Raw genomic sequence first — 25,865 nt, 5'->3', positions numbered from 1 at the left:
TCTGTCCATTCACTCCTTACAAATAATGTATGCAGTAGGTGTTCTTTAGCCATAGTGATTTCTACCAAGGTCGCCATTCCGGAAATATTGATTTCCTTTCTGACTTAAAGGAGTTTATTTTATTTTTGCAAAACAGACCAATTCCTTAGAGTGTTCCTATTGAGGGGTGCTTTTCACAGTGTAACACAGCGTGGTAGCCCAACAGGGTTTATGTACCCCGTTAGTTAGCACACTGTATTAGACTGTCACAAGTGGTATGTCTAATTCGGAAATCTTGTGAAGAGCCCCCAATCTTGTAAGTGATTTCAACCCAGCCCTTCACCTAAGTCAATGCCTAGCATGGGATGCACAATTGAAACCCTTAATTATTTATTTATGTCTATAAGTTCTTTTATTTCTGAATGATATACCATTATATCACCCCCTCTCTTTGAATCCCCCCTAATCACACTGAACCAGGAAGAAGGGTGTTTTGCAAAGTTAAAATTATTTATTTTATTTATTTCACAATATATATATATATATATCATACTATTTAATATTTATACAAGGATCACCAATGGGGTAATGTCACAACAACTCTCTTTAATCACACGGAGTAATGACAGGAAAAATAATGCAGCATAGAATAATACTTTGTGTGGTTCAATCAAAATGCAATGTGATTACTCTTTCCCCCTGCACACTTCTCAATCCCCCAATATACAGTATAAAGAGATGGAAGGAGCGAAAACAGGTTTCAGGAATACACACTCAACAAATACAGTATCAATCCCAATTTCCCCCCAGCAAACACAGAGAAAAACAGGAATGATTGCAAATGGGACCTAAATGGTTTTGAATTTGGCTTTCTTTGAATGAAGGGTAAAAACACTGAAACTGGATTTAATTTACTTAAATGGATTCAATACTCGTGGGAGCCGCTTTGTATGGTTTCAGATAAACACTATCAATGATTATTGAGTAACTAGCAGGTTCAAAACTTAATTCTGAGATCAGATGCAATGAACAGCTATTTCACACGTGATGGATTTGAGCCAAACGAAAAATGTGCGGCAAACTTTTTCGCGCTCGATAAGTGCGATTGCAGAATAACTAGAAGGAACGGAGGATGTTAACTTCAAGTAGACACTGGAATTTCGTTTCTAGCATAAACGGTAACGAAGTTATGAAGGCTTTAGTGGAGGTCGATTTTTTTCGAAAGAGTCAAAATAGCAAAATAAAGATGCACTTTTAAAATTACAAACAGGTTTCTTTACGCTAGGGGGTACTATGAAGATACAAACTACACGACATCACAGCCACCAGCCCAGTGACGCCTCTGTATGGTTTCTGCCTGCCGAGATGCTCGTCTTTCTTCAGAAAATATATTAGCGCAAAGATGAAGGACTATAGGGATGAGAGAAAGATTCAGGTAAGACAAAAGATTTTCTACAATGCAGTTTTGGATATAATAGAATGGGTTTGGATAAGATTACTTATGGATAAGATATTTGTTAGGGACAATCCTATGCTATGTATACTCACTATCACTGTTTGGAATGGACCCGTCAGGGATCTGGTCAGGGAGACTTTCTGGACAGGAATTCAGCTAGCACACCGGACTGGAATCAAGGCGCTGTGGTTCTACACTCAGCACGGCACTCTGGACACTGCACGGCACGTTTGGACTGGATCTGACGGGTTGGTCTGGTTCGCAGCTATCTGGTCACAGCTCTGCTCTACTGGGTTGGATCTCTGGATTCTGGCAAGAATTCTTAGCAAGAAAGCAGCAACAGCACAGCCAGGCTGTTCTTTTGATCCCCCTAGAGGTCTGGGGTAAAATCTGGTTTCTGGATTTTTAAATGCCAAGCTGAGAAGGGTTCAGCTTTGGAAATGGGCCTTTCTGCTTTCAAAATTCTGGAGTCTGGAATCTTGGATATGGATTTCTCTTGCAAAGTGCTCCGCCGGCAATTGGTTGGTGGGTGAATGTGTGTATCTCTAGGTCCTAAGCTGTCTCTATTTATGTATTTCCTAAAGGGGTGGGTATGCTGAATTATACTAGGCACACCCCTAGGGATTCTATTGGTTAAGGTATTTCCTCTCCCCTGATTTGAGAAGAAAACAGTGTCATGTTGACGCTGTATTTTATGATACAGGGAGAACCTCCTCCTGGTTTCTGCACACAAAATCTATTTTTCATACAAGACATATTTAAAATTATACAAACTTGCTAGCAATAGCATATTGATATCGCAGATTTGGTGGAGCAAGTTTTCATCCCAGCCACGTCTCGGTGAGAGCTTGGGTCTAGATTTGGCAATTTTTCACACTTTTGGTCTGGTACCCAATGTCAGATTTGCCCATATTTTTACACATATGTGCGCATGGTATCTCGGCATAATCATGTGAAGTTTCAGGTTTCTGGCATCACCACAATTGCTACAAAACCACACATTCTGTAGTCTTGTCCCTGAACATAGCACAGAGTTCTGAGTAAAACGTGACCAGAATTTTCATATTAACAATACTGTATTTTACACATTTTTACAATTTTGCACAGTCCTCTGTCAGTCCTTTCCAAAAATATACTTTCTTGTGCTTTAAGAATACACATAACTGTCTGTCCCGCCCCCAAAGTTTTGGTGGGTCAAGAGCAATCCCCGCCTCTTTCCTCTGGCAGCAGTTTCTGTTGACACTTGCATCTGCATATTCTTTTCAATCCAGGAAGCCCCTTGGTCTCTCCCCGGTGCAACAAGTCAAAATCTTCTCCCGTCTCCATTAACACCTGAATGGGAGTTCCTGGGGCAGAGAGCAGAAGGAAGGTGCCCTTTGTTTAGGAATTTGCTTTGAAGTTCTTTGGCTGGTATCAGTTTACTTTAAAACTCAATTTGTTTAAATTTGTCTTTGATAAAATAAACTTACATTTTCAAAATAGGCAAACAGATCTATAATTCCAGTCTTTGTAAACATAGAGATTAAATAGTTGCAACCTATATTGTTTTTGATAGCAAGTCACTTAATTTCAACCATGTGATTTTAACTGCACAAGTTAAGCTTCCAATGTAATTAACAAACAGCTGTCACACAGGCAGCCAGCGTTACTGCGCCCATCTCTGACAGATTTTACAGACCAGCACACTTGTTAATGTGGATATTCTTGTGATGGAATCTGCTTTTCCTGACATTGTGTGCTTATGTGGATTCTTTAAATAAAGTGGCGGGTAACACCCAGCAAGGAGGTTGGATATTTTCTGATGATTGGAATCATTATTTTGTAATTTCAGCTACCAAGGAAAAATGGATTTTAGAGCACTTCTGGGATTCCTTGCAATGAAGCACTGCCTTTCATGTAGTTTCCATTTTCACTCTGTGGGCAGCCCAATGACAGGTTGTAGCGGTGTGGTCTCCTGTTCCACCACTGACACAGGCAAAGTAGATTGGCAGCCAACTTTTCCGGTTTCACTGCGCAATTTTCAGAGGTTTTAGCGCGCATAGGGCTTTTTGCGGCCATTTCGCTGATTCTGGTGCCACCAGCACACAGTGATGTCGCAGGGCAGAGCCTAGTGGGTCAATACATCCCACAACTCTTACGCGAGTGAAGCTAGATAGGTTTGCGCGAATAAAAGAAAAAACCCTTTGCTAAACAGTCTTTTAGATTAATAAAACTCAACTATATACAAATTGTTGCACGTGCGCGAGGCCTTAGTCAGCTGTTCGGTACACGCGATTGGCATCAGACTGCTACTCCATACATGGACAAGGCCTGAATGCTGCTTGGGACACGCGCTCGCGGCTCAGCTGTACAAACAGTTTCAACTCAAAATCCTTCAAGCGCAGTCTATTAAACATTACTTCACATAAACTAGTTTGGTTATCCTTGCGCTAGACTTCATATGTTTATATTCATCTCAATACTGTTGCAAATATTTATTCTTTTTCAATTTCTTTTTATCCTGGCACTTATCTTTGGTATGACTTCTCCTCAGACATTCACACTGGAAACATTGGATGGCTGTAGACTTCTCAAATTTTCAGATTCTTGGGAGCTTTTTGTAGTTACGTCCTCTGTGGTGTCTGACTCGAATGAAAGGCAGTTGAGAACCCCTTCCAAGGTTCCAAACTACCTCACAGGACTCCCAGCCAATCACCACTGTCCTGCTGCCTCACCATCTTGGATAGGGACAACATTAGATATCTGCTGCAATAGTTAAGGTAATATTCACCTGAGCAATCTAAGCCCCTTCCAACCTAGAATCATGACTCCTGTACCTAACCCCTAATTACCTGGAAACTGACAGATGTAAGGGAACCTGTCAGTGATTTCCACAGTGAATTGATGGTCTGAGCCCGATCGAGGGAGGCTAACCTTGAGAAATGGTTTGGAGCTGAGGGGGATCCAAGGGTGAAGAATAGTCGCCAGACATTAAGATTATCAGACAGAACTTTTGTTTTGTGTTTATAACTATCAGGCCCTCTGAAGCAAGAGACTTTGCATAAAAGAGACTTGGGTACAGAAGGCCCTGATATTGTGGAAAGGAACTGTCAGCTTGTGCTGGAGAAGCCCAGGAGTGTGCTGTGCTCAAGAGTCCCGCCTTGTCCTGTGTTAAAAAACGTGGGGAAGGGAGACACCAGAGATACCATCCTGACTTATTTTGTGAACACTCTTTTCTTGTGAACATTATCCCACACTATTTTGTATCATAGTGGTAAGAATTGGCAACAGGTTTTTTTAGTATAGGCCCTTTTTATTTGACTCGACTCCACTAGGACTGCATTATTATTATTTGATGGTCGTAGCTTGCTCCCATTTTAGATTTAGGTTCAGATTAGGTGTTTATCTCACCCACTTTTACAGTTTAATAAACACTCTTGAACTGTGATGACTTGTGTCTGTCTTACCTTGATACCATGCCTTCCTTACAACACACACTTTCACTAACTTACACACAATCAGCCGTCAAATATGCTGTAAGGGTGCAAAAGGTGGCAAATGACACACAGGCGGCCTATTGATTCTTGGTTAAATAGTGTTATTGTTTTTATAGGAAAGAAAAAGGGGTTGGGCTAAAGCCCAACTATCACTAACCACTAAGAGGGTTTGCCCTGCCTCAACAAAAGAATACTATGGACCGAGTCAGGATGTCCATCAAACAAATAATGTCCACCCTCCTGTGTCCAAGCCAATTCCTGTCCCTTACAATATCACTAAAAGAAAAGTGGATGTTTTCTTGATTCCTAAAGGAGGCCTCTCCCATTCTGGATGCGCACACCAGAGCGCAGTTCCTCTGCAAAAGGAATGTGTACAGTGCAATATTTAATGTTGATAAACTTGGCCGACTTAAATATAAACCAGTTCCCAGCTTCCTGTTTTCCACAAAATATTGTTCCTCAAAATCTTCTGGGGAATGCCTCTTCCCCAGTCCATAGCACAACAAATTATCGTTCCCAGTCTCTTGTCAGGCCTGGTTCACTAACCTGCAAGATCTCACTGTAGGCTTTAGCAACAGTGTAACAAGTCTGGTTTACTCATCTGCCAGACTCGATTTCCACAACTCTCGCTCTCATAGGTTTTTATAGTTTAGGCTTTAGCCCACAAAATATAAATCTTCTTGCTTGGAGGTGGGTGCTCAACCCTTATGTATTCCACTTATGGGCTTCGCCTGCTTTCATCTGAGTCCCAGACCCTGTTCCTTTGGCTTGGCGGGATCCTTGAACCTTCGCTACCTAGTGTCCATTTGGACAGACGTGGTATACTCCCCTGCCAGGCACTGCCCCACCTAAGTGTACTCTAAATGTTTGTTTTTGCTTGTTGGCCTCCTCTTCTATTCTCTTGTGTCCCTCGAGACATGTTTATCTGCTTCACCCAGTCCGCAAAATATTTCAGATTCTCTTTCTCACCCCCTTGTGCTCCTCGGGATGTTCTTAGTGGATTTAGAATGTTCGTATCTACTTGTATGCCTTCCTTTGCATCCCCTTGTAATATTTGGGGTGTTGTTATTAACTTTATAACATTTATTTTATACTGCACAGGTACCCTTTCACCCTTTGGGCTTTTCGCGGATGTTCTTATCGGGTTTATCAAGTATGCAAAGTTCATTTTCACAAGTTGCTTTTGCTCCCTCAATTCACCCCTGACCAGTCTGGCACTACCCTACCTCTTGGAACTCTCTGGCAGTCTCTGGACTCTTTGGGAGTTGGAAAGAAGCTGCTCTGCTCTTGCCTCCTTCATCATTCTCCTACTGGCAGCTCTGCTGCTCCAACTTCTCTCTCTCTCTCCCCTTCGGCTGCTCGCATCTAGATTCCTAGTCGCTTTCTACTGGTCCGGCTTCCTGTGTCTCTGCCACCAATCAGGTCCGCCTTGCTAAGACCTCCCAGGTACTTGTGGCAGTCCGTGTCCCAGCCTTCAGTCTTTGGGTTCCTCGGAACAGAACCAGCGTCTTCTTTCCTGCTCCTCCAGGGCTGGTTGTTCAACCTCAGAATGAGTACTTCCTTCTTCCATCCATTCTTCCCCTTGGCAGCTGTACCACGCGGGAAGGTTCCGTGGTGGGCTTTCGCTTCCTGGCTCCATTCTCCTTGTTACAGTGCTATTCTGCATCAGGTTTGGGAGAGTCTCCCTCTTCCTCGAACCCAGTCAATTTACGTGTGTCCTTAACTAACCCATAACAAACAGTGGTGTGGGGGACCAGAGGAAATGGAGTGGGGGGTTAAGGAAGCAGGGGACACCAACTAATTCCCACACTTCCAATGTTTGAGGGAAAACTATTAATACCCAGCAGGCAGGAATTCATATTGGCCACATACAAGTTGTACAAAACAGGGGCGATCACACAACCCTGCTTTAAACCTTTATTTGTATTAACAAGAGCTGTAAGAGATCGGACCCTGTCAATACAAATAGTAACCAAGGTATTAGTGTACATAGCTCTGACAAAATGAAGGATCAAAAGGCAAATGCCCCATCCCTGTGATTTAGCCCACAAGGGAAGGATGAATACTGCATTCTCCCAGGGCCATTATCACCGATCCCATGAGGGATTTCCCCTCCCTTGAGATCCACCTGCTGAGTATCACCCCAGGGGGACTATCGGGTAGCTGCCTCACCTCCCTGGCCTCATGGGAAGGGGCCTCCCCCATAGAAGATGGGACAATACCCTCGGATTTACAAAAGATCTTTGTCCCATGCAGGTTATAAACCCACAGATTATAATTGTTCATTTATAAGGCGCTCAATACCAACAAGCGCGGGTTTGGGATTTGAACCTGTGTTGCGCTGCGTTGTCTTGTTTCCAAGACAAGCACATTGCCCCTGAGCTATCCTTCCTCCGCAAGAATATGCCCTCCATATCACAGATTGACACTCTCATTAAACACAATTGCCTTGTGCAAAAAAAGAAATATTCCTTTGGTTCAAACAGATTTTAACTACTACACAAAACCTTAACTTGTCAATACTCCTACACATGTGTACTATGAAATATACCCACAAATACCAAACAAATTGGGTTCACTTTAAGTATCATTTACTTGCACAAATCACCCTTACATGGTCATATTCAAATGCACACTCACCCCGAACACTTCACAAAAACAATTTGAGTTCTGTCAAAAGGACACAGGCACACAGAATGAAGAATACAAATACTAAGGCCAACTTAGAACAGTTGCAAATATCTACTTAAGTGTCACTGAACATTACCTGTAATTTATGGGGCTAAGCAATGGCAATAACATGGCAGCAGTTATGTCCGATATATGTAAAACATGACCTCTGCACAACCTGTTGGGTAAGTTTGGGGTTGGAAATTGGAAAATTAGCTGAAAGTAGTTTTATTTTCACAAACAATGATTCTTTTCTTATTCATACACACTCTTAGCCATTTTATCAAAGGGGCGGTTGGTTTTACATGGATTCTCTATAGCAGGTCTGCCCTGGGATGCTTACTAAATTCAGAAAGCTGACATTGAGCAATGCACAGTCCAATCTCTCAACAGTCTCAGAAATCTCCCTCAATTCTCCCCTAGCAAGTGTTTTCTTACTCCCTAAGAAAATCAAGTGGCATTTTAATTTCTCATTGCCGTACATGGTCTGGGTGAAGATTGCATGCCATTGTTTGTGGCAAGTGTATTTTATTATAATGCAGGATGTATTTTGTAAGGGAGTATATTGTGTATTTTAAGATGGCAATTCCTTTTAAAATGTGTCTGGTATGCAACCTTTCCCCAGCCTCTTCTCCCTCCCCCCCCGCAACACAATGACATTGCTCCATATTTCCTGTCGCTGAATTCAGTTGCTTACCTGATTGGTTTGATAAAGCCTTTTAAAGCTGTGTGGATGGTTATGGAAGGATACAACCATATGATGGCAGGCAGGGAACAAAAGAGTCATTGAGAAGCAAAGAAGACATGTCAGCTCAGTAAAATCTTATCTAGGATAGTATATCGTGAGTTAAGTTCTAGAAGTTTCCATCAATTGTTTCCAATCGTCAAGGAAACCATTTCAGAACACAACTGGGTTGTTCCCAACCAGAGAAGGCCCATTATTCCCTCACTGATGAAGTCCACAGCTCAGACTTAAAGGTGCGCAATGAAATAACTCGGGAGGCCAGACCCCACCACCAGTTACATGATGTTGGGCCCAGGGGCAGCATTGGGAGAATCCCCAAATCCGCTCACAGCTCAGGGATGGGCAGGCAAGGAATCGTCCCACTGTAAACCCTAAATATATTGGCACTGCAAAAGCCCATGCCATAATAAATGAAAAGTGGTCAATGGACCCTTTTTACGGTAGGACATGTGGTGTCAGACCCATAGAGGAAGATCAGCAGAGTGTGTTTTTTTTTTTTTTTTTTTAATTTTATTGTTTCGGTAGTAAATTTACTTTACACCTTTACAAATATTGATAAACATAAAAATACATTAAAGAGGCCTATTATGTACATAAAACGCATACAACCAAATTTCATTTGCTCTAAAAAGACATTGAGATAAAACCTTTCAAGTATACCAGAACACTGTGTGTACAATCATAAGACCTCTACAATATACTCTAGACGTATACATCATAACAGGCCGACGTCCACTCAAAAACCCCTTTACAGATAATAGGGCAAAAGAGAAGAAGGAAAGAAGAAATACGCAACAAGCAATCAATCAAAATTCAACAACACGAAAAAACAGAAACAAATACGGCAGTAAGTACAGATACAAACTAATTATAACATTCAAAATTTCTTACCTATGCGGGTGGGCCAAACCTATGCTGTTAAAACGTACATAATTCATCGGCAACAGCTGTTCTTCAATCAATGTAACGAGTCTAACAGTTGCTAAAATAATGGCATTCGAGGAGCCCTGCATGCATCTTATCCATATTAAGTTGGCTTCAAAGCTCGAGTAAGAAAAGAACAGAGAAGCCAAACAGTACAATCTTTGATTCGCAAAAAATTTACAGTAAATAAATAGATGTTCTAGCGTTTCATTTTCAGACCTATTCAGACAAAATCGACATCCATGCCTCTTTGCCAACTCCCCATACCCGGCCCAAGACCGGATGCGCGCTCCCGTGTGGATAAGATCCAAACGGAACCGCATATAAGTCTGTCTGGCCCTTTTTTCCGGAAAACATAGGATATAGGGCAACCTTGGAATAACAGCGTGTCTAAACATTGCATAGGTCGTGAAGGAGGAGTAGCCCCCAATCTTGTCAGAATTTTGAGCCCAAGAGTTGCTAAAGAAGCGAGTTCTAACTTTACTTGGAGTTCTAGTCAAATCTTTCATAGTCATATTAAGCGACTCCAGAGTCTCCATTATTTCTTCCTTTGCTTCCCGAACCGAAGCCGGGCAATTTTTTTCCAACATTATCTGAAACTCCTCATAGAGTGAATTAGGGGGAGGCAAAAGAACTTTGCAAAAGGCATTTACCTTCCTCCAAAGATATTTGTCGGCTAGAGAATAGAGTCCCAACTCGTGTAATAAGATGGAATTTGGTAGATAACTTGGTAGCCCTAGAATTTTCTTCCAGAGTTGACCTTGAATCTGGTTTAACAAGGGCCCCAACTTCAGCAGACATATATCAAGAGTATAAAGCAAGATGGGCTCTATTTTCATCGTGTAGAATTGAATGAGGGGCAAAAGAGAAAAGCTGCAGTATTTAGCGTAAATTATTCGCATTTGTCCCATTAGCGGGCCAAGCTTCGCTTTCAACAAGGCCCGCCATCCCTCAAGTGAGTTCCCGTTAGACAAGTGATAGCCCAGGTAAATGACCGCGTCCTTCCTAGCAATGGACTGCTGATTGATAGTGAATGTAAATCTAGGCAGTTTTTTTTTAGCCGTGAAAATCATAATATGGGATTTCGCCGGGTTAATTGTCATGTTATTCAGCAGAAAATATTCGTAGAATGTATTTAGTTTGTTCTGCAGACCGAAAGGGACTCTGTCGAATAGAATAATATCATCAGCAAAGGCTAACCAATGCAAACGCATGGTACCCAGTATTACGGGAAATGAATTAATCTCTTTCCATAGGTTCTCAATATCTGCGAGATATAGATTGAATAGAGTTGCAGCCAGATTACATCCCTGTTTGACCCCTATTCTCGTAGGAATATTAGCAGAAAGGAGCCCCTTAGCATTAATCCGAATTTGACATGAGGTGTTTGTATGAAGGGCAGCAATTAGGGCCACCAAGGTGGATGGAATGCCATAAGCCAACATCTTGAGCCAAAGGCGAGCTTGAAGGACATTATCGAAAGCACATGTGAGATCAATGGCAGCCATATAAATGGTGCCCTTAGATTCTCCGTGCACAGCTCTCCTTAAGTGTGCTAAGATTGAGGCATTTAATTGGGTACCCATTGCCCTACGAAATCCTACCTGAGCTTTAGACAAGATATTAAGGTTCCTTATATGATTTTCTAAATCAACCAAAATTAGTCGTGTAAAAATTTTCGCCGCTGTGTCGATCAAAGCAATGGGTCTGAAATTCGCGGGATTGCTTAACACCCCCTTTTTATGTATGGGAATAATAATGGCTATAAGCCATGATGCTGGAATGATCCCGGTGTGATAAATCGACTGATAACATGACAGTAAATACCTAGCCCAAAAATGGGGATCGGATTTGTACACACAAGGGGGCAGCCCATCAGGGCCGGCAGCTTTTGATGGATTTAGTTGCTGAATTGCCAATATAATATCCTTTACTTCCCAAGGACAGATCACCGGAAGAGACAAGTGCACCGGAATGCACTCTGATTCAGTATACCTATCAGGTAGAGAGAATTTCAAACTAAAGAACCCCTCCCATTCTGGGCCTAAAATAACCGCCACCATGCGAAGATCGGCTTTTCCTACAGGATTTCTTAAAATGGCCCATACGTCTCGGACTTTTTTTTTACACAGCAGGCCAATCATGTGTTGGTTGGCTAGAATATGGGCTGCCCGACGCAACAGGGTTAGCTGTTGCTTATAACGCGCCTCAATCATGTTTTTTTGGCGATTATAAGCATACTGACATATAATGCGCTTCCTTAGTATGCGAAGATCGCAGTTTCTTTGCTTTTTTAGACATGCGACCTGGATAGCATTGATCTGGGCAATCCCAATATTCGACTTTCCCAAGGGATCTTTCGCAACATCTACCAAATGCATATGGATCATTTTAGCATTAATTGCGTTAATTTTGGTCGCATTCTCTGTGGAAGCCTTAGCGTCCCAATTCACTAAAATATCCCTACTTACCAGAAATGACACCTTCCTGCAGCTGGCAGGATTCCAATTGACAGATATTTTATTTCTGTCACATGACACTAGGGCTGCAGGGGCAGAAGCTACATAACATTCCCCCCCCATATGCAAGCGAGAATATAGCATATGGTGATCACTCATATCCAGATCTAAAATCTGTATGGGTTCAAGCAGCCCAGAGCATGCTTTCGAGGCAAATAGATAATCAATAAGTGAGGTGGATTGGCCTCGCTGCCAAGAGAACTGAATGGAATGAGAAGCCAATTGAATTGGATAAATCCCCCATGAGTGGAAGAGCGATAATAGTTTCTGGCCTCTGTCCTTGGCCTGTTGCGTATAGGCCGAACTACTAGAAAAGGGACGTGTTGTATTCTTTAGATATAGATAACAATTCAAATCGCCTCCGATCATGATTTCATAGTCAGGCCATTCCCTAGCTGCATAAGATAGAATCCGTTCTAAGTCCTCCAGAAATATATCTAACGAAACGGCTTTGGGATTCCAATAAATGGATAATAGGAGCAGGTTCAAATCTTTGAAGCCCTTAAGCGTCAATTTTACTAGCACACAAGAGGCCGATGAATCCACTGTAGAAGCTATGACTTTCAGTCTGTTATTTATAAGAATTGCTATACCTCCAGAGGGGCGACCTGTGGTAACCCTTTCAGCCACCCTGGAGAAACTAGAGAAGCCATCTAGGCAAAAGGGCTTTAATGCCATAGTTTCTTGAAGGAACAAAATATCGGGCTTCTTGTCGGGCTCAACTTGCTTATACCATGCAGTAAGATTGCCTAACCCACAACAATTCCAAGAGGCCACATTCAAGACTGGAAGTTATGAGCCTGGATTGAGCTCTATGTTAGCGGCAGTCGCTTTTATCAAAGGTTCTAACCAGGCTAAACCACTTAAGGCTTGGGAGAGTGACGCCAATTGCATCGATAATTTATTAACTTGTGAATCAGGAAGATCACCCGCCAAGGCAGTAGGACAAACTGGGGGGGGGGTTGGACCCAATCTAGAAATGCCCATGCAGATTCCATGTCATAGAACAATCTAGGAGTAAGACCAATGGAATAAAAATCTTCAGCAAATTCGAATAGCATTTTGGTAATGATTTGCGACTGAACTCTACAGAGTACTCTGTTGTTGTTATGGGTCGCTAATTTGACCCAATCCAAATCTTTGGATGAAAGATTTCTTAGTGCTGGAATTTGAAAAAACGAGTTCATTAGAAAGGATCTATTTATACGTGCCGGCCCATTTATCTCTGGATTACTAGTCCAGCCTACTATTAGTTTCATATCCTTTGGCGTATGCACAAAGGATGGCTCTTCCAGGTGAGCCCCTCCCTGAGCAACTAAGGGAGGAGGCTCAACATCAACACAGGGAGCGCGCGCCGGGGACATAGAAGCTAAGGTAATAGGTGTGGGCCCAGCGGTGCAGCTTGGCTCTGTATATGGTCCCTCCTGTGCAGCTGCGTGGCCCAAAGTCCCCTGGACATCCAGCTCAACCGTAATAGGTATCTCCTGGATAGCCAGGGGATCCCGTTGAGACGCCATTGCTGCTTCTAACTTAAGAGCTGACGATCCAATAGCCACTTTTTTAGAGACAGTGTTGGGAAAGAAGCATTGCATCTTAGGTTGTAATTTGTCAGAGCCTGCCCTTACCGGGGGGAGAGGCATAATCTGCATGTTGCCGCTCTTCAGGGCGGCAATCTGCAGATGCCGCCTACTTTCATCGTCTAGGTCATATAAAGCCATTCCCAAGTCATCATGGCAAGACCCATTTTTAAGACATGGCCTCATCTCCGTCGCCAAGACCTCATCAGGGCCGGAGGTAGCCATGTCAACTTTCTTAAGTCGCGCTTTGGTCTGTTTCAATCGTTTCTGAGCTCTTAGGAAAGATTTCCTAGCTTTCCGCGAGATAAATTTCCTACCATCAAGTTCAACGGGTTCGTCCTCGGGTTCTGAGGACGGTATAGCGGCCATATCAAAAGTCCTAGACTGCTCATTTACCAAATCCACCAGAATGGAGGGGCTGTCAGGCGAGGAGGTTTGCCTATCACCAGCCAAAGCAGCCTCTCCTTCAGCATCTTGAGGGTCTGAGATACGCTGAGCGGCAACGAGCTTATATACAAGCTGCTCCATCTGCAGCAGCCGCACATGTTGGAGTTTCAAAGCCTCAACCAAGTTGATGTCATCCACCCCCTCTTGTTCCATTCTTTCACCCTTCCCTCCACTCACCACCTGTGCGTAAGATCTCTGTGGAGGTTCTAACGCGAGGACAACCCTGTCTGTTTGAGTACTTTGAGAGGAGGTCGTGACTCCAACTGGAGGCTGGAAGTGGGAAGCTGCTATTTTTTCCAAAAGTGTTTCAACTTGGGCCACATAACACGATCTAGATCGTTCTTCCGCCAAAATAAAGCCCTCCATTTTTGCCATTTTGTCTCTCATTAAGGAAAGCGAACCCTGCATCTCCCTAATGGAATAATGCGTGAGTTCGTGACCTCTGTCCAGTAGGTTAAGTAAACTTGAAATTACGGGAAAATTAACTGCTTCAGTGCTAGGTGCCGGTAGCCTTAACTCCTCCGGGGTTGAAGCCAAACCGCCCTCACCCTTTGGAGCGGTAGGCTCAGAACCCTCTGATCCGGAGTCGAAAGGGCTGCCACCTGCTGACTGAGTGAAACCCGTGGGCTCAACTACCCCCGCCTTATGATCCTCATGAAAGCAGGCGGCCCCCCTGTCAACATTTCTACATGGCGTCAACCCCAGCTTATTCAAGTTGCCTCCTGCTTTTACACAGCTATATAATGGAGGCTGGTGTAAGTGTACTTGTTCACAAAATGGGAAGGAGGAAGCGGCTGGAGACGAAGGGCCCAACGAAAGCCGCATTCTTCGCCCCAATTCATTAGCAATTATAGGGGCCAAAATCGAAGTATCCGAGTTGCAAGAAGTCCCTTGCTGAGCTTGGGGATGAGAGCAAATTGCAGTCTGACCAGAGCAATACCCAAAGCCCCCCTCCCCTACAGTATCATTCGCCTCCTGTAAGGAGAAGGATGACCGCAATAAGGCCGAAGACTTTCCAGCCAAGGTTGGGGGCTTGGGCGAGCATAGATTAGCCTCATTTTCATACTCAAGTATACCCTCGCACATCACCCCCTCCACCAATTCCTCCTGAGAGCCACTCATAAGCAATGGCATATGACTGAACGGGGGCGACAGAGGAAGCAGCGCGTTATCCAGGATGTTGGGCGAGTGCTGGGCAATCTCTTTGGAGGCAGAACCGGATTTCCCACTTCTTAAGATGGGACCCATATCCCCTCGTTGCACCAGCAACCAAACCAACTGCGCGGCCAAAAAAGAAAAAAAATTAACCCCCTTGGCTAGCCTCACCTTTACAGACCAAAAGAAAGAACGTAGTTCATACCAAAACCTAAGGACACAAGAGGCACTAAGCAATTAATACTGGGCCAAAACTCTATGGATAGCCGCGATCCTCCTTTTTAAAAAGGCAGCGTAATTGCTGCAGGAACCAAAAGAGGGAAGCTAGAGCCTAATGCCCCACACCTCGCACCCCGCGAACCGCGAACAGCCAACAGTACTTTGCATGTACTTGGCTAGGTGCGCGGCGCGGGTGCGCCGGGGGCCAAGCCTTTATCCTGGCTTTCCTGGGCGTTGCACAGCACAGGGGGGCGGAGTCGCCCGTGGGGAGGAAACCTAAAGGGAACAAGGATACATATGTTCAGGGATACACCACATTAAGGAAAGTATAGGCTGTCACACAAACCCCATCTAGGGTGAAATAACACAAGCCCCTAAACACAATGTGTAGTGTACTGCTCAAGCCCTACATATCGTAGCACCAACCCCACAAGCCCCTAAACACAGGGCAAGTAAAAGGAGGATGGGCGGGGGAAAAGTCACCTCCAGCAGGAAATGCGTGGGTCAGGCAGTCCGTGTGTGTCCCAGAAAGACTTCCTCCACCAGACCGAGTGAATCGTTCGTAAGAGAGCAGCGCTCTCAAAAAGTGACAGGACGATTTCAGCGCTGAAAAGAACGAAGGCGGCCAGTCAATCCCATCCACAGCCAACAGTACTTTGCATGTACTTGGCTAGGTGCGCGGAGTGTACCAATGCAAGATCTCCAAAACCAATATTTGCAGCTGCAACCCAGAGGGAAATGACAGAAAAGGAACAACCAATACTTAACACTGTCATGACAAAGAGAAAAGAAAGATAAGAGGGACCTCTAGAGACACTGGCTACAACCACAGAGCCCAACCGCTTTGCTTAATGGTGCATTTGCGCAGTGAACAAAACAAACATGGCAGATCACCATTTCAAGGATCGGTCAACAACAGGGAAGAAACATGCATGAGTCAATCACTTACACCTATACAGAGAAACCTACCAAGAGCTTGCTAATCCCTACAGTGTTACAATTATGAATCCCACTTGTAAACTTTGGGGAACACCTAGCCTATTGGGGTAGAATAAGAGAGTATATAAGCCTGGGTGAAAAGGGATGCATGGTGAGGTGTTGGAGTAGCAGAGCAGCGCGGCATGTAGAGATGCAGAGAGTAGAAGGTGAGGAGAGAGCTGGATGTGCAGAAGGAGGCAGAGGCACAGAGAGATCAGGACAGAAGGTAGAGGTGAAGAGAGAGATGGAGGAAGAGCAGAAGGGTACAGAAAGATTTGAAGGTGCAGGAGCAGAGAGAGAGTTGAAGTTGCAGCGAGGTGGCGGTACAGAGTGAAATGGGTGATTAAGAGGTGGCGAGAAAAGGCAGGACAAAGGAGATGAACATCATGCAAGATGTGCGAGAGAGGCGAAGTGATTGGGGGATGAAAAGCAAGAAGGAGGAAGGAGGGCAGAGGCATGTAAAAGAGGTAAAAGCAGAGTGATTACAGATCGTTGGAAGAAGGGAAGGTTAGTCAGGAGCAGAGCAAACAACAGAGGAAGGACGAGTTAAAGACAAAGCGAGAGAGATAAGGAACATCAGGAGGAACAAAGGAGAATGGTTGTGGAGGAAAGGCTGATAGCTGGGGGAATAGAGAAAAAGTTGCAGACAAGGTTGAAGTGCAGTGGGAACTTTTCTGGTGTTCAAGGACCAGAAGGAGCCAAACAGTAAGACAAAAACAATCTACGTATTGTCTGAGAGAACTGGGAAGAGGAACAAGTTTGTGTTGAGACAATCAGTAATTCAAAAGTCAGCTAGCTCCAGGAACTGACTTTAACCTTAAAGATCGGCGTCCAGGTGTTAGGGAGAATTCTCCTTCTAGGGCTAATTTCCCTCACTTAGTGAGTCCCCCAGCAGCTTTGCTGGATTTCTGGAGTTTATTTTTTCCACCTGGTAAGAGTGTACATCCTTATTCCACTCTTACATGTGTTTTGGCCTATGTGTTGTTACTCATTGTGTGATCTTGGGCACTGGAGCACACCACTCCAAGTGCCCCTGTTCTTGTATGGGTTACACAGCACCTTTAGTGTAGTAACCCAGGGTTGTCTTTTAGACTTCCCTCTGACTCCATTTCGCTGGGGCTGACTACTGTCCCCCAGAGAAAGGTAAAGTTGCCATTTACTTTACATAGTCATTTTTATCACAGACCCAGTACACCCCATCTTACATGGAGTACTGGAAAGGGCTAATCTGTACCCCTTTTCTGTCTGTACCTCCCTGAGCATTGTTTTGCTCTTTTAACATTTAGACTTGTCTGGTGGCAGTGTTATCTACCCTAACCTTTCTACCGCAATTATATTAGAAAAACGTGGTACTGTTCTTGGCTACTATATTAGCCTCGAACATAAACCCGCGTGACCAAATCGTCTTTCTTTTGGCTCCAGTTGGGCTTATTCACCATTTCTTTTTGTTAAAGTCCTTCTTGTGTTTTACTTTGCGCGGCAAACTAGGTTTGCCTTCTTTGTTCACCGTCTTTTGGCGGGCTTCTGCAGAGAAGCCCTCCTCTTGGCGCCTGGGTGTCTAGGTAGACTGAATGTGGGGAAGGGGTGTAGTCACCCCCTGCACAGGGTATCCTAGGAAACCCAAGTCACACTTTGCCATGATTGGCTGAGGTGGTTGTCCCGGCTGGACAACCCACCTGCTGCGTGATTGACAGTCTGGCTGTGTTAATGGGGGTTTTGCTCATAAAAGGTAGGTGTTTTGGGCTAGAAGTCAGAGTCACCTCTGGAACTACAAGAAACTGAAGAGAAGTGGAGATAACGATGGCTGCTACAACTACCCCGTCCCGGTGAAGCCCTGCTGCAGGCCTGAGCTATCTTCCCTTCGACGACTAAGAGAAGATCCAGTCCTCGAGCCTTGTGGGGATAACCAGCTCATCTTCTTCAGCCAGAGATCTCCGCCGTGGTCAAAATCGTTGCACACTGCTGTAGTGGTCCGGATAGCCACCTGCTGAGCCTCTCCTGTTTTTAAGGAGCACACCTTTGCGTTGTCTTTGCTGTCGGCTTCATCTCTGTGTTTGGTGCAGACCCACTTCAGACGTCCTCCTTCACAACGAAGCTCCAGGAGTCGTGGGTCTGCGAGAAACCAACAGGAACAACTGCCAGGGCACCAGCTGCATCGTGGGAATAAGGTACTCTGTTCTACTTGAGGAAACTGGGTGAATCCCTTTTCTTCATCCTCAAGGCTCGTCCTTGTCTTCCCTCCTTCTTATAACTTTTGCTTCCGAACATTGACAATATTCAAGTACTTTTTGGCTACACTGAATCATGAACTGTCTAATGGTGTGACCTGCGGCGCAGGCCTCCGGTGTCACCTAAACCTGGCTCCGACCCTTTGACTTTTCGACTCCTGTTTCTGAGTGTTTCTCGATACTGTCTGCCTAACCTAAATATTGCCTGTGATTTTTGCCTCCAACTCCCTCTGGGTATCTCAGGTGCTAAGTGTGTTTTTGCCCCGGTAGAATTTCATGTCACGGATACGTGTTTATTTAGTAGACCGAACTGTCAAAAAGTGATCGCAACCGTATCTGCGGTATCGTGTTTTGTTCATTCAAACACAGGGTACTTAACTTGAGACTTACTGTACAATGTGAATTGGTTAGTTGTAGTATATTTAACGTGTGGTTTTGTTTACAGTTTAATAGAGGTGTTGTGTTTATAACTGATGGTTTAAAAATAAATGTACTTATATTTTTTACCTGAAACCTTGAGTCAGTGTTTGCTTGAGTCAAAGTAATTGTGGTCCCTTTGTGTAATCTCTGCTACTGCTCATACACTCTTGAGATAAGCCTGGCAGCTCTGCTACTGCTACCACTATAACTTAGTAGTACAGGCTTGTACCAAAGGTAAAACTTGTATTGCCACCTGTGGTCTTAATCAGGTGTAGTGGTCCCTAAGGGCACTGCACAGCATTCTGCCTAACATCAGGCACATGTGAGCTTTGGCTCAGTGACATTGGAAGTAATATGGACTTAGGTGACAGGATCATACCCCTGAGAAAGGAATTTGAGGAAAGACTGCTCGCAGCACTTACCGTAGGCCACCTCAGCTCCTGGTGATGTTGATGACCTTGCTAGAGCAAAGCTTGAAACTCCACCATGGGTGGTGGGAAGATAGGAGAGAGGAGGAAAGAGAAGGAGAGAGGAAGAGAGAAAGAAAGAGATAGACAAAGAAAAAAGAGAGCAAGAGAGATTAGCAATGACCCAGTAATATCTTGCAAGATGAGAATTTGCACAGGGTCAGCGAACCCTGGCAAAGCCTTAACAAATGAAGTCTACATACCCAAGAAAGAGAACCTGGAGAGAGCCTTTGTGTTTTTTCCAGTTAAATCATCCTGACCAGACACCTTTTCCCAGCATTGCTGAAGTGAGTGGCAAGGGAGACATATTCCTGAAACACTTATCAATTTACTTATTATTTTAATACCAAAAAAGTAGTCCCTTATCACATTCTGGCAACCCAATTAAAAGGAGTATTCCTAAACTAATCCTTGCTGTTCCGGGTGGGTTTTTCCCCTCATATCTTCATGACCTCTTCACTCCAGGTGCAGGAATGACAGCAGATATATTTAAATATTCACCTGTACCTTACTTTCACGCTACATGACAGAAGTTGTTTTTGTGGAGATGGTATCACCAAAGAATGTATGAATGCATGTCTAGGCCACCTTCAGTGTGCTGTTTCTGTGACTGCACTTTAAATTCATCCAAAATGTGAAACAAATGAAATAATTGCTATGTTACAACGTATTTATGCTCTACCAAATCATCACCTTAGTAGATTCAGAGCCCCTACAATGGTTTGAAAAGTGCCACTTTTTGCCCTAGTGAAAGGTTTTAGACTGTAGTCTGCATGGAAAAGGAAAAGGGCAAGGAGTAAAAGAAATGAAAAGGAGGGCACCAAATAAAGGACGAACAGGGAAAGATATAAACTAGTAAGGGGCAATATTCATTAAGGTTTGGGTGCATGATGCTCCAATAAGCATGCAACATGAAAGAAATGTACTAAAAAGTTCAAAGATGTCTCCAGTTAAGGGTGAATTTACCTAACGGCAGGTTTTATGTGGAATATTACACATTTAAGTGTATGGTTACATGATGGATTCAAGATGTGCTTAAACCAACTAACCCTTGAAGGGGGTCAGGTTTAATTTCCTGAGAGTATGTCTAAGTTCTCTCACAAAACAAACACCAGAATAGTACTTCTGGAAAGAGTATCCAAGAATAGAATGGGTGTATCTTGTGTATCTTGTATATTATTCTCTCATAATTTTTTTTTTCAAACCCCAAATAATAGTCTGCGGACCACACGACTGCCTGGGATGTCCGCTTTTAAAATGAGGGTGTCCGCGAACAGCGCGCCATGTGCGGACATGTCCATTCTAGCAAGAAGCACTTCTAATTAGTCAGTATTACGGACTGTCACCCGCATGCTCCCTGCGCCTCCTGTCCAATGGGTGTCCAAGGACGGTTGTCAGCGCCGCGGACGTCCCTGGATGTCATGATGTGACTGCCCCTGTGTGGCGTGATGGCCTAACTGCGGACAGTGTCTGTGCTGCGCAGAACATCTAAAACTGCATCGTCTGTCAATTTAGGGTGTTTAAAGTTGAACATTTATGCTTCCAGAGCTCCTAGACCCATTCTTAGTTGATCTGGCAACTGTTTACAACTTTCCAAGGCCTATCTTCAAATTGATAGTCCACGGACAGTCACGCAGTCTGCGTGCGGCTCCTCTGAAGGGGTCCACCCATTATTTTCAGTCATTCCCAATCTGGCAGTCCAGGAGAGAGCACCTGCTTCGGAGAGCTATTTGCAATCTTGCTGGAAATGACATCACCCATGGCCATTCCTCGTCCCCAGCCAACCCCACCACCTCCACCATCACCATCTGGAGGGCCTGGAAAGAGGAACAGGCGCAAGTATATAGAAGAGGATGAGGAGGAAGACGAAGATGAGGTAGAGGAAGTGTCTACCTCCAGCGCTCGCAGTGGGTCTTGGGTGTGGCGGTTTTTCACCACTGTTGGTGGTGTACCAAAATCCCGGGCAGCCAAGGTCAGATGCACTGAGTGCAAAGTTGTACTCAGTCATGGAAAACCTGGGCTGTACCCCTACGGGACCACCTCCATGCGCCGGCAAACCAGATCCAACCACCCAGGTGCTCTGAAAAAGGCTGTTCCTTTTTCAGAGAGAAGCAGGTTGACAGCCTCTACTCCATCGTCCTTGACCGCTCCTGTCACTACACAGACTACTCCTGTGGGACAGAGGATCGCAGCAGCTGCATCCTAGGCCATACAGAATGCTGCTGACCCTTAACTTTCGAGGGTCACAGTGCTATGTTTGTACTGCGACGTGGCGTGCAAAAATTCTGGCTCCTAAAAGAACCTTTTTTTCTCTTTTTGAGTTCTATATATTTTTTTGATTATTTCGTTTTATGTACTAAACTAACAAATATTCCACAAAATGTAATTATTTTTTGTAACTTTCTGTGAAAGTGCTTCTAACTTTTTTGTCTATTTTTCATGTTTGTTTAATGCAACTCCTAAAGAATACTTGAATCCATATTTTATGTGTTTACAGAAACTGCTTCAATGCACTTTGAACGTTTTCAAGAAAAATGTGATTGCCCAAATCAGTTACTCCATCACTTCGAAAAATGTTGACAATATCAAATTTAATTTTTCATTATAAAAAGATGTCATGCCAACATCCCACAAAAAGGCACATACAACTTAGTTCACATTGCACCTTGCTTTCTCACTATGTGGACAAAATAAATTTTAACGCATCCACATTTGTCTCTGGGCTATTCGAGATATATATATTTTTTTTATGTGGAATCAGTTCCATCAACTTTCCAAATGTATCCTTCATTGCAAACTAACGATATTCCAGTAACATAGCCCAAACTGTTGCCTCCACAGTGAACTACAATGATGTCCGGATGCTTCAAGTGAACTATATCCTCACAAAATGGGAGGAATTCTGCCTACTTCATTCGTCAAGTTCCGTAACATGAAACTTGAAATTCATTGAATCCAAGATTTTCAGACAATCCACAGTGCTCACAATACACCTTTAGCCAATGGATGCAAGAGTCTCCCAGAATCCATACACTCTTCTTCCTCAAAGACATAGGGCCTCATTCCGAGTACGGCGCTAACCAATGGCCCTATTAACGCCTTGGTTGACGCCGTACCCAGACCGGCAGCGCCTTGGTGGATGGCGGAATTACCGCCCCATTCCAAGGTTGGCGGGGCGGTAATTCCCCATTCACCAAGGCTCTTCGCCATTCCCAAATGAGCCCCCATAGGGCTCAATGGGAATGGGGAAGATGCAAATAACGGTGACCGTTCATTACGGTCACCGTTATTGGCTTGGAGGCCCCTTTGCGCCCTCGACTTTAACACCTGCTCAAAGCAGGCGTTAAGGGCGAGGGCGCAAAGGGAACTCGGAGTATGGCGGTAAGGGAATACCGCCACTGGTCTCGTTACCGGTGGCCGCTATCCCTTACCGCCATACTCGGAATGAGGCCCATAGACATCTTCAGTGCACTCACCAAACAAAACTCCTGCTACTTTCTCTTCCTGTACACCACACCCAGGAAACCTGATTGGATGATCCCCGATAGCCGCGGACATCCACGACTGTCTGTGGTCTCCGCAGTACCCTTTCCATGCCTGGCATTTTTAAAGGACCTGGATAGCACGTGCGGTGTCCGCGAACTACCGCAGTGTCCGCAGACACTGTAGCACAGGGCAGCCCTTCTACACTTTCAACTTTCATGTTTGTAACACTCCCATATTGGCTGCTTTCAAACAGTCAAACATCCATCCACCAACCACATCCAAAAACTAAACACCTATAGCTGTCATCTCAGTTCAACACTTCAGATGTACACTTGAACACAGTACACATATGCTTATACTTTTAAAAATATTATCTTCAACTCTTTTACAAATGTATGTATATAGGGGGTTCCTGTTACCCTGTAATAAGCTTCTCAATAAGCATATTCTCTTTTTCTTACCACTGTAAGGAAGGCTTGGTATCAACAGTAAGACAGAGATAAGTGGCTTCAGTTCAAGGGTGTTTATTGAACTTCAGTTGGGTTGGAAAAATGCCTATCTAATCCTATATCTAAAGATGAGAACAGGCTACAACCATCAAATAATAATAATGCAGTCCTAGTGGTGTCTTGTCAAAATAAAAGGGCCTAGACTAATAAACCTATTGCCAATCCTTACGTCTAAATACAAATAGTGTGGGAAACAATGTCATACAAAAGAAAAGTGTTCAAGAAATGATATGTCAGGATATTCAAACTGTTGGCTTCCCTTGCCCGTGTTTTCAGCACGACAAGGCGGCACACTCAAGCTTAACATAGTCTCTGGCTTCTCTCGCACGAGGGTGGAGTTCAAAACCAAACGTCCACATCATGACCTTCTGTGCTAAAGTCCCTTTGCCATAAAAAGTCTCTTCTTTCATAAGGCCTAGTGCAACAAGCAAACAAAGTTTCTTTCTTTTTCGTATTTCACATATACATCATTTTCTTAGGTGATTTACTCTTCACCTCGGATCCTTCACTGCCGCGCTCTGATCCACTTAAACGCAATGTTCTCAGGAATTTTACGTATTCAAATTCTCAGGTGATTCATGGTTCAACCTGGATGCCTCCCCGCAGGGCTCAAATCAACTTTGACACAAACTCTTTAATCTGCCTCACTCTGCCGGGCTCGGACCAACTTTATCTACTTTGTTATAAACTTTCTTTACTGTATTAACATCGAAGACTTTCGATAGTGAACAGGATTTTGCTTGACCCATCGCAGGACCACTTCGATTCACAATCATTTGCCACTCTTTCACTTTTGTCAAAACTCAGCTGGAACCTCACATAGACCTTCGATAGAGAACACACGCGGTGCCAGACCACGCTCTCAAAAGGTATTGTATCTTGGTTTCAAAGTTCAATCTCTCATCTGCAGTTGAACTTTACATGTGTTGGTTATCACACTTGTTTCATACAATGCTTGTTCCAGCGCTTGCCATACAATGTTGCTGCTTGGAACCTTGGCTTCAACACAGACCATTCTTGTATGAGTCTCCCCAACTCACCGGCTGTGTTGATGTCATGACCCTTGCCCCTGGCCCTCACTGGCAAGTCAGCCTTCCAGTTAGGGCCAGGTCAAAGGCCTTAAAACCTCATCCAAGACTCTCTCAGAGTCAGTCCTGGCGCCAGGCTCATAACCATCATAAAGACCCACATTAGAATGGGACTATTTACTTGGGACTATTTAACTTGGGGGGGTTCAGCCAACATGGAGGCACACACATAGCTCAGTTACAAGGAACTGAGCTATGCGGTCTAGTCTTTTGGGTCCTACAGGCCTGGGACTATTTTACCTGGACTACTTTACCAGAGACTATTTAAACTACACCCACACAGCAGAACATGCTTTGGGTTATTCTGCTGTGGGCAGCGTAAAGCTCACTGTGTCCAGTTCTTTGATGCCAGCTTACCTGAAATGAAGGACCTGCAGAGAGAGAAAGAACACTACGAAACTTACCTGGAACAGTATCCTGTCTTCAATCCATCGCTGACTTCAGTTCCACTCACTTGAAGGTACGAAATCCATCATCAGGCACCGCATGCATCCTGGAATACCATAACCTGGAAAGAAGAGAAAGAAAGACAGCATTAGTAAGCGTTTACTCACGTTTCCTCCCGAATGAAGAAAGCCACACAATTTTTAACTGGGTAGTCATCTCCTGGTCAGTATCATTACTGGAACATTACGGCACTCAGTGAGGAACATCGCAACCTGCAAGGAGAGAAAAGACACAGGTTAGCAATATAAAAGGCGAAACAGCGCCGCGCATCGCACATTACTCACCGGACAGCATCGCGCACACCGCACTTTCATCTACCGGCCCATGCTCATCTTCAAACTGCATGACAACACCAAAATACCTTTCCATACCTAAAAGGAAAGAAGCAAGACATTATTATTCAAATTAAGAGGAACATAAGAACTGCATTTAAAAACTGTAAAGCAGCAAACCTACGGAGTCGCAGCAGGCCTGGATTCCCACAGGGGGGGCTTGCACCAGTGAAGTAACTTGGTTGCTGCTCGCCCGCCACATCTATGCACCCCTGCCACGAGGAGCAGGACAGAGAATCCACCTTTTAAAATATTAAGGTGAGGAGAAGGCCCAAGGGGGAGGAAGGAGTTGAGGCCCAGGGAGGTGGGAAAACATAAAGACAATCTCGAATTGAATTCAGCTCTTCTATATTGCAGACCCATCTTTAACCAGAGGCCTTACCAATGGACCGGGAGAGGGTTTGAGAGTGCAAATCATCCAACCAGGGCTGGGTGGCGTCCCCGTGGATACCAGGTGAGCGTAACAGAACGCAAAGCCTCAATAATATTATCGACCTGGGCGTCATGGAGACTTCAGAGACAGACCAGTTAGTTCAGTTGTTGGGACAGTTACGCGCTGAAGTACATTCAGCCAGGCAAGAAACCAACGCTCTTAGGAGGGATTTGATTGTTACTAAGTATCGTACTGACGAAATAAGTAGACAATTGCTCCAATCACAGGCAGGAAAGACCCCATTGCCTGGTAACATTCCGCCAGCACCTGTACCAACTTCTTCCACCAATCCAGTACAAATAACCCTTCC

At 44.3% G+C, this 25,865-nt stretch overlaps 1 protein-coding gene across 2 annotated transcripts in view; it reads right to left on the bottom strand.

The window, feature by feature from the left end:
• The window catches only part of DYRK4 (dual specificity tyrosine phosphorylation regulated kinase 4), a 1,198,302-nt gene that overhangs the window by 865,596 nt on the left and 306,841 nt on the right, over nucleotides 1-25,865 (bottom strand). Inside the window, exon 1 of one of the 2 annotated variants that reach the window (XM_069628322.1) lies at nucleotides 8,279-8,418. The exons of the other annotated variant lie outside the window; for it this stretch is intronic. Coding sequence (XP_069484423.1) covers nucleotides 8,279-8,368 — 90 coding nt within the window. The 5' untranslated portion in view covers nucleotides 8,369-8,418. Of the gene's footprint in view, nucleotides 1-8,278; nucleotides 8,419-25,865 lie in introns of those variants that run through there. 2 annotated transcript variants of the gene reach the window in all.

This window comes from Ambystoma mexicanum, chromosome 12 (assembly GCF_040938575.1).
Source record: "Ambystoma mexicanum isolate Mex_15411 chromosome 12, UKY_AmexF1_1, whole genome shotgun sequence".
Lineage (NCBI taxonomy): Eukaryota > Metazoa > Chordata > Amphibia > Caudata > Ambystomatidae > Ambystoma > Ambystoma mexicanum.
The sequence above is the reverse complement of the archived record's forward strand: the minus strand, read 5'-3'. Positions and strand labels throughout refer to the sequence as shown.